At 34.0% G+C, this 9518-nt stretch overlaps 1 protein-coding gene across 1 annotated transcript; it reads right to left on the bottom strand.

Annotated features, from left to right (window-relative positions):
* Positions 1 to 4556: 4556 nt before the first annotated feature.
* On the bottom strand, positions 4557 to 7501 carry LOC141604642 (putative HVA22-like protein g). The gene is made up of 6 exons (XM_074423077.1): positions 7170 to 7501; positions 6637 to 6696; positions 6432 to 6530; positions 6202 to 6258; positions 5317 to 5380; positions 4557 to 5201 (listed from the first exon to the last, which is right to left on the bottom strand). The coding sequence occupies exons 2-6, from the start codon at positions 6666 to 6668 to the stop codon at positions 4692 to 4694; spliced, it is 762 nt and encodes a 253-aa protein (XP_074279178.1). The 5' UTR covers positions 6669 to 6696; positions 7170 to 7501; the 3' UTR covers positions 4557 to 4691.
* Positions 7502 to 9518: the final 2017 nt, after the last annotated feature.

Raw genomic sequence — 9518 nt, 5'->3', positions numbered from 1 at the left:
GGAAGCTGCCCTCTGCACTCTAAATATTCATGCATGCCTAATTTCCCCCTTATGATTTTATATAGTATTTGATTTATTTTTTATTTTTATTTTTTGCAATAAAATGATGGCTTTTATCAAGAATTTGAATTTGAATTCTGCGTTAAATGTTTCCTATGCTTTCACAATAAAATTTGTTAACATTTAATAAAATTTAAACTGGTCCAAAATAACTCGAACAATAAGTACTAAGCCATATTAGTCCTATATACATCAAAATAAAATTTTATTTGTTACAACCATCTCTAATAAATGGTTAGATTTGCAAAATAAGCTTCTAACTAAAGTGTTTTAACCATTAACCAGAAAACGTGTTAATCCAACTTTGTATGCTGGTTTTAAATCTACTAAGGCTCGTCACGTGCCTCTCCCTCTCCTTCACCTTCTACTTTTATCTGCATACAACACCAATCACCTAACCGAAGCCTCGGATAAAAAAATACAGGCCAAAAATGCCGCTTCAGCGAAGAAAGTTAAGAGGCCAAAAAATGCCGCCTCATTTTACAGGGTCACTTGTAAGGTGTGTGATTCAATTTCTCATTCACCTGTACCCACATTTTCTCTGTGCATTCTATGCAATTATGTGTCTAATTCTGTGCCGTACACTTGTCTTTCTTCTCTGCAGGATAATGGAAAGGGAATGGTACATGCTGATATACCAAATAAGTTTTGGAAAGATTTGTTTCATCACAATTTACTAAACTTTTGTCACAATTTATTAGTATTTTATCACGAATATTGTTATGTTTGTTAGTGTTTTGCAACAACTATTGTTATTAATGTTTTTATTTTTTTATTTTTTATTTTACTCCCTTCATCTCGATCATTTATCTACCTTTTATATATTGTTGTAATTTCATTAAAAACAGTTGATCGATGTAATTAATTCAACCTAATTTTTTTTTAAATAATAATTTCTATATTTTCATTTGCAAACTTTTGACAATGCCTAAAACGAACTACAAAATACAAATGCAATTGGCAATGTCTTGGGATACCGTCTTATCAATACTAGCTCCATCGTGATTTTTGAAGGCATCATCGAAAGAGGACAATTTCTTAGTTAGGAATCGTAGCGTTATTGATTCATATCAATTTTGCCGCATACATACCAAAAGCAAAATAAAATCCGAAATTCAGAGAGATTGGGGTCATTTTGTTCAAGGCTCTATCTTTTTGGTATGTCTTTTCTTATCCGGTTTACCGAATGCGGCTTTGATTAAAGATAAAAACAATGTTTGGCCCTTTTTGGGTTAATGATTTGGTGCTTAGGTATAGAAATGTTTTTCGATTGTAAGCTAGGTGGTAATATTTACTACCCAGTTTAGGAATAACTTATTTCGTCGGTACTACACTAATTATCAACAAAACTCATTCTGGTTTAAGGATTTGTGTAGCATTTATATTGACAACACTAGGGATGATTCTTTATCAATTTTTAGTTCCGACAAGTTATAATCCTCCTGTTCTTAAATTAGTTGTTATTGGTTCGAACGACCCTATTTCACTTTCTCAATTATATCGGTTTGAACAAGTCAATCTAAGTGGTCTAGAAACGCCTGATGAATTAGTTGGCTTTTTTTGGGATAAATGATATTACTCAACCTCCACCACAACCCGTTATCACCTACAAATTAGTTTCTGCAAAACCTACCCTAAATTATGTTTTTACGAACTTTTGGTTGACTCATTTGCAAAACTTGTCACTATTTGAAGTTTGTGCACAATGTTCCCGCGTCCCGATATTGATAATTTGATTGCACGCGTTTTCAACTGGTTTGCATGGTTATTTGAGAGGGTTCTTGCTAATAACCCAGGGATAGATGCCTTTGGTGTCTTTATCTATCCTGCTAATAACCCACAACCTATGGAGATCTACCGGTTGGTTCCGACGCTGTATGATACTGGGGATAGGAAAAGAGATTTCTGCTTGACGAATTTACAGACTTTGTCAGCCTTTGAGGTTTTTTCCATTACGTTTACGGATAATTTATTCCCGCGTTTCATCGACTTCATCTTACCTCGTTAGGGCTCCGCTCCGCTCCTTGGAAGACACAAGTTGAATGGGGATTATGAAATCTGTGGTTTGCTTTTTTTTAGAATTTTTATTTTATTTAGTTTTTTAATTATGTTTTTAGCAATATTAGTTATGGGTTGTAATCCTAAAAAATTATGTTGTTTTTAATTTTTAATTTAGTTGTTGCAGTGTATTGTAGTGTTTGTAATCAAAAACGGACTTTTTATTAGCAATGAAATTAAAGTTCGTTATTAATGTTTGTCCTTATAAAATTTTTATAATTTTAAATTTTTTATAATCTCTTTACAAATATAATTCATCTGGATCGAATTAATTGTCGCCTTTAATTTTTATAATTTTTGAATCCAGATGAATTTATTCTAGCAACCAAAACTTTTGAATTTATTCTCTGCTAGCACGAACACGTACAAGACCAGGAAGCATGCACTCCTAATTTAAAGCATTCAATACTAACAGTAGATTTTCAAGTTTCAACAAAATGTTGGCGTAGATCTATACAACAATGTTTTGTTTAATTTTTCTCAAGAAACAACAAATTATAATTAATTACGAGTTCTAAAATTCCTAAATTGCCCTTTGTCGTTAATTTATTTATAATTTTAAAATAAGTGAAAGAAAATGAAAAAACTAAAACAATTTATGATTATACCCCAGTGATTCTCGAATGAGTACCATCCAATGACACCGTCTCATTTATGTTTTGTTAAGTAATGGATGAAACCATCAGGCCATCACATGCACACCTACAATGGCCAATGCACCTTCTGGAATTGGAAATATTACTCTATTCCCCCACCTATGGAAATATTACTCCATTCCCCCACCTAGACCTGTATTTGGGCCGGGCTGATCATGGGGTAGACCCGGGACATGCCAGGGTCGGGCCAGGCTGGGATGTGCTTGATCCGGGTTAGGGCGGGCCATGCTGGCGGGTCTTATCAATTACTCCCTCCTATTCCGAATAAGTGTCTCATTTGAACAATGGCACGAAAATTAAGGAATATAGTTAAAATAATGAAAATTATTGTATAGGGGTAAAAATATATGAGTTAAATAATGAAAAGTATTGAATATGATGGGTTACGGGTGTTTGGGGTGGTAAATAAAGAAAAGAGCTAAAGGTAGGAAAGTAAAAAAAACCATGTCCAAATATGGCAAATGGGACAGTTATGTGAATAGACGGAAATGGCAAATGAGACAATTATTTAGAATAGGAGGGAGTATTTTGTTTTTTTTTACTAAAATGGCGGGCCGGGCTGAAATATTAGGACCTAGGCTGGGTCGGGCTAAGTGTGACGATCCGCACACTTCGAACCCTTAGATTTATTTATGCTTATGTAATTTCATTTCCCTTTGTACATTTGTAGTAAATACTTTCTTAGTACTGCATAGTTTTAGAATAGCTTTCCATAAATAGGTATATCGCTATTCTACACTAGTTTTGAAATTTCAATGTTTCCTGCTACCAGGATGTAACTATCATATTTTCCTCTTTAGGGAGTACTAGTGAATGAAAATCTGCTTCCTACCTTGTGCCTTCGTATTGCTTGTTGTTGCTTTGTTGTGAATGACTCTTTGCCTTCACTTTACTAACAAGCCGTGTTTTTTGGATCGACACTAGGATCCCGACTCACACATCCGAGACCGATTACGAATGCCAAGTGATTGACAAACACTAGTGCTTGACGCTCTCGTTGCAATCCTGTCGAGTGTTGCCGAGACCCGAGTATCGTGCTAGTGAGCGATCCTTCACTAGTACGAAGATCCTTGTCGCTGGCATCTTGCCTTGAGACGGGCAAGGGTGTGCGCCACGATCCGGAAAAAGTACCGGACCGTGACACTAAGTTGCATTAAATGGCGGCCAAGGCGGACCGGTCAGCCCGTGTTGATGGCTAGCTCTACTCCCACCCCCTAACAATCTATTAAGGGTTCGTTTAACTCTATATTATTGTAAACCGCGTTACAAAAGACTAATTATTTCGCCATTTATCAGTGCACCTAAAGTTTAAGTTTTATTTTAAAATTTTTAAACTTTTTAGGGTAAATTGATTATTACTCCCTTATATAATTCGCTTTTTAAAACTTACTCTCTTATATAATTTTCTTTTTAAACTTACTCCCATCAAATGTAACTATTATCAAATATTGCTCCCATTTAATGATCCCGACAAAGGAAAAGAGAAATATTCCGTCAAAAATTGGAAATTTGACTAATAACTATATTTAGCATGTCCTTATTATATGCTCAATTTAAATCACCCTTTCCTCCCAAATTTGTTAAATTCATCTTCTTTCTCTCAAATTTGTTAAATCATTTTCTTCCCCTTCGTTCAGTTAAAATCTTTTATAAAGTAAGGCTAAGGACAATATCGTCATAAAAATAAAAGCTAGTCTCTTTTTTGTTGCTGGGATCATTAAATGAGAGCCATATTTGATAAAAATTGTGTAAGTTTTAAAAAAAGTTATATAAGGGAGTAAATTTCAAAAAGTGAATTATATAAGACAGTAATAATCAATTTACCCAATTTTTTATAAATTGTCACACAACAGCCAAGCAAAAACCAGATTGCTCACATTAAAATGAAAATATAAAAACACAATAAGGCAATTCCTGTCATTTATTTACAGTAGAGTTTGTCTTCCGCAATCGGCCTCGTGTAGCCTGAATAGTGTCCTCCATTACAACATCTTCCGGACTAAGAGACTTAGCCGTTCGCGGCTTATCAGCTTTCGGAGTAGCCGGTCGTCTGGGACTGTTAGGAGCAAATGGCACTGATGCTGCCTTTTTCAGTGAGCTTGGGACAGCAGACATAACAGATGTCTGCTCGTCTTCCATCTCGTCTTCCCGTTGACTAGAAGATGTACTTGTAGTCGGAGATATTGGTTCTTCGTCTTGTGGCTGAGGCTTTCGAGTCTTAGTAGAACGAGGCTTAGGGGTAGATTGCGAGGCAACAAAGTGCAAAATCTCGAAAATTCTGGTTTGACCATAGCCTACAGCTTTCTGACAGTACATGAAAGCTAAATCTCCTGCTCGAGTTCTCAGTTCCAGCAAATTCCGATCAATTACTGTCTCATGCTTCGAAAGAAAAGGTTTAAAGAAGGACTCGTAGACAAAGTTTGTTCCCTGAAACAAATTATCAGTCGACATAAGAGCGTAAGACATTTTCATAGAGACGGAAATTAAACCAGACATTCTGAATCTGAATGCAATGAATATATGATGCTCTGATTGATAATACCTTTGTCTTTGGGTACCACAGGTAAATAATGAATACCAGTTTCGCCTCACAGTACATCGGAACCCTGGTAAAAAAAAATTGCAGGTTTTACAGCGACATCAGAATTCAGAACTAGGGCTGAGAATCGGTCCAAGACCTGACCGAAGAACGAAAATAAAAATTTATTAGTGGATCGAAGACCGGACCTAAAACTTTCGGTCTTGGACCGACCAAACCCGAAATATTTGGTCCGGCCCGGTCTTGGACCGAAATGGACCTAAAATTAGTTTTTTCACTATTTCTTATACGATAATTACATTTTAATTCCGCTAAATAAAATTCATTTAAATAATTAGACGACTATTTTTATGAAAATCATTGACAATATTAATTTATAATGTCTCTTGAAGATAAAATATTAATTTGATTCATAATATTTTCAGAGTAGGTTTTCTGATAGACAGTCTCTTAATAAGCTTTATTGAGAAACCATTGTACACTTTTAAGAAAAAATAGTACTAAAGGTAATAAAATAGGTACAAATCAGGATTAATGATAAAATGGGTATATTTATTATGTAAATAGGTACGAAATTACTATATTACTATCAACAACAAAAGGGGTACGAAATATAAATAAAATGGTACGAACTCCCAAGTTTTAGTGATATTTTAATGTTACGTCATTAAAAACATGAAATTTGGCTCCATTTGATCCGAACCTAAATTAACCGTTCTTGGACCGGACTGGACCAAAGACCAAACCTTGAAAAACTGAGGACCGAGTACCGAGTACCGGACCAAAATAAATTGGTCTAGATTTAGTCCAGACCAAATGGTCCGGTCTCCGGTTCCGGACCTAAATTTGCTCACCCCTATTCAGAACCGAGAACCACAAGCTACATACCATGAGACGAAGGTATCAGCAACCCTCTCAAAAACCGTCAATACAGCAGCTAAAATCCTGTAAAAATACACCGATGAACAACATAAGAACATCGATAACTAAATAACTAATCAATATTATTCTAAAATCAATGATTAATTAGTTTTTGGTAAACAAAAAACGGATATGTAAATTTATCGATTTCCTAAATTTGAATCCAAAATTGTCGAAAGTACGAGTAGTATTTATACCAATACTGGCACCAAAAGCGGAGCTGTTCTATCTCGGGTTTATTCCTCTCAACGGACTTAAAACACTCGTATGCCGGGTACATGTACCCGAAAATCATACTGCAAAAGCACAACAAATTAAACAAGGCTTAATATTCCGTCACAAGAGAGACTAACTGAAAACTTATAACCCCGAAATAAATTTGACTTTGACCAGGCAACTTACACAAGTATTCTGGTAAAAAAGAATCCAATCATTTTGTTTTTCTTTTTTTTTTTTTTATTCCTGAAATAATCAACAAGACAAATTCATGAGTTAAAGTTCAACAATCTGATAATCTCGATCAAATTAATTGTCGCCTTTGATGGTCAATTCGACCATTAGTTTCTCCAAATATATACATAATTTTTTTTTGTTATGTTCGATTTATCAAAACAACTATTTTCATATCGGTTGACGATAAAAGTCAACCAAGGTCAAGGGGAATATATATAAACGTCAATGCACGTACAAAATTTCACATTTATTGACGGGTAAATTCTTAATAAAAATATTAAAAGCGGTTAATCTTGCGTAAGATCTGTCGTATATGCAACATTTATTAGTAAAGTCAACAATAAATGAAATTGTAGTATTATGATATTGTACGTATACGACAATCTTATCTGAGTTTTGTAAATGCATGAAACAAATTCGATACAATTCGTATATGAAATAAATTGTAACAAATTAACGTAACAAATACAAAAATTACGTACCTTAACAAAAATTAATCCTCAATGAAAATAAACTTTATTGAAAATAAATAAAAGAAAAATGAGGATTTATTATATCAATGGAAACATGAGAGGCAGTGGCGGTGGCGGAAATCTCCGCCGTGTAGCGACGGTGAACCGTTGCGAAACCGGCGGAGAAGAATTACTATGAATCACCGTGAAAAAAAAGGAATGAATGATTTTTTTTTTTTTTGTTTTTGTGTTTGTGTTTCTTTAGAATTGTTATTTGTTGCTGTTTTTGCGGTTTGAAAATTCTGTTTGTTGTTAATCTGGGGCCCTCTGTTTTTCTTTTTCTTTTTTATATTTTTTTTAGTAATAAAATGTTTTTGTTTTGAGTTTACTAATTTTAAATAAAAAATAGTTGTTGAAAAATTCTATTTTGTTATATATTTGAGATTGAGAAATGTTGTAGAAATATTCTTTGATAGTTATTAGCATGTTTGTCGAATTCGGTTTGAATGGCGATATATTTACATGGTCAATACATTTATACGGGAACGAATTCAAATCTGTGACTAATTATGCATAATAATAAAAGTTTATTGTAATGCTTTGGCTTCATAACCGAATAAAACTTGTATGTGTGGTTCTGGCCGGACTTTATCAATTCGAATTTCAATCTACGACATTCAGAAGTGTACGAAATACCGAACTATCATTTGATTGCCATTTAGCATTTCGAAAATTATTAGCCTTTGTAAATAGGTTAAAAGAGATGAATATTATTATGTACTCTGTATATTTTAATTGACGATTTACCGTATTATTATTTTCCTAATATCCTTGTGAGAATGTCAACATAGGACATTCCTATTTCCTTTTACTAAAAGGAATAAAATTACCAAGTCGCTAGTAATTACTCGTATAATGATAGAAATATATTAATTAAAAGTAAACAAATGATTAAGATGTATAATACACCTATTCATAATAGCGAAGGGGTACATTGTACATACTATATCCTTGTCAAATGGACCGTGTACATGCTACCAAGTCTGCATAGCAGATTACTAAGCCGATCGGCCGTGGAATGAAGAACGTTGACGTGTTTTACGAGTGTATTCCTAAAGTCTTACACAAATCATCGGTTTCTCTCCACAATATACGAGAAACGAAGGACAATATATATTACTGTCCACAATCAACGAGTCAAATGTCATTTGTATAAGAACTTTTTTTCCACGTTGCCAAAAAAAAAAAAAAAAAAAACTCTTGACGGATCTTATATTGAACTACTACTAAAAATTCTCGACTCGACCGAGATTTAACAAATGCAGCATTCCACCGTCACCACCACCGCCACTGCCACCGTAGGGGAAAGATCGAAAGATGCGACATATGTAGACTTGTGAATTGTGAGTTTGTGACGTGCGTGCGACTGACTCTTGTAGATTTGGGATAAAGTGGGAAATAAGAATTGGGTTTTCTTTATTTTTCTTTGGGTATTAGGCCTGTCTAATTTGGGCCACTAATTTTGGACTGGGTCATCTATTATCTTTCTTAGGTCCTGCTATACGTCGTCGACAATTTACTAATTCTCGTCGACAATTAATGTAAATTTCCAAGTTTGCCCTCCATAAAATAACTCCATTTCCGTCTCACTAAAATGCAATTTCCGTCTCACTAAAACACAAGTCAATTTCCGTCTCACTAACGTCTCACTAAAATCTTTCAAACAAAAAAAAAAGACGGTTTTTCAAAAAAAAAAAAAAAAAAGCGGGATTTGTAATTAACAACATGAACGAGAACTTAGCGATTATCGATTACCGCACCAAAAATTAATCTAAGTTAGAAAATGATTTTTTTTTTTCAAAAAAAAAAAAAAAAAAAAAAAAAATCCGGACGAAAAACATTTTCGTCCAGACCAAGGTCCGGACAAAGAAAATTTTCGTCCGGACCATGGTCGCACAAAAATATTTTTCGTCCGGACCAGGTCCAGGACGGAAAATATTTTTAAATCCACGAAAAATATTTTCGTCCGGATTTTTTTTTTCTTTTTTTCCGGACGAAAATATTTTTTGTCTGGACCTGGGTCTGGACGAAAATATTTTCCGTCTGGACCTGGGTCTGGATGAAAAATATTTTTGTCTGGACCATGGTCTGGACGAAAAATTTCTTTGTCCGGACCTTGGTCTGGACGAAAAATTTCTTCATCCAGGCCCTTTTTCAACAATTTTTTTTTTTTTTTTTAAAATTATTAATTTCCGTCTTAAATTAGTTTTGGGTGCGTGGATCGATAATCGCTAATTAAAATAAGTTTCAATAAATTAAAAAATTAAAATAAAACGAACTATCCCCGAACGGGGTTTATTAGTAATTATTAATTATTTT

This window comes from Silene latifolia, chromosome 10 (genome assembly GCF_048544455.1).
Source record: "Silene latifolia isolate original U9 population chromosome 10, ASM4854445v1, whole genome shotgun sequence".
NCBI lineage: Eukaryota > Viridiplantae > Streptophyta > Magnoliopsida > Caryophyllales > Caryophyllaceae > Silene > Silene latifolia.
This window is presented reverse-complemented; position numbering and strand designations above follow the sequence as displayed.

Bases quoted from the DNA above. Each gene is read 5' to 3' on its own strand.
- LOC141604642 (XM_074423077.1), bottom strand. From the start codon at position 6,668: ATGATTGGATTCTTTTTTACCAGAATACTTGT. The intron at 6,259-6,431 runs GTATAAATACTA...GTATTTTTACAG, and splicing joins CGCTTTTGGTGCCAGTATTG to GATTTTAGCTGCTGTATTGA. The intron at 5,202-5,316 runs GTATTATCAATC...AATTTGTTTCAG, and splicing joins TGTGGTACCCAAAGACAAAG to GGAACAAACTTTGTCTACGA.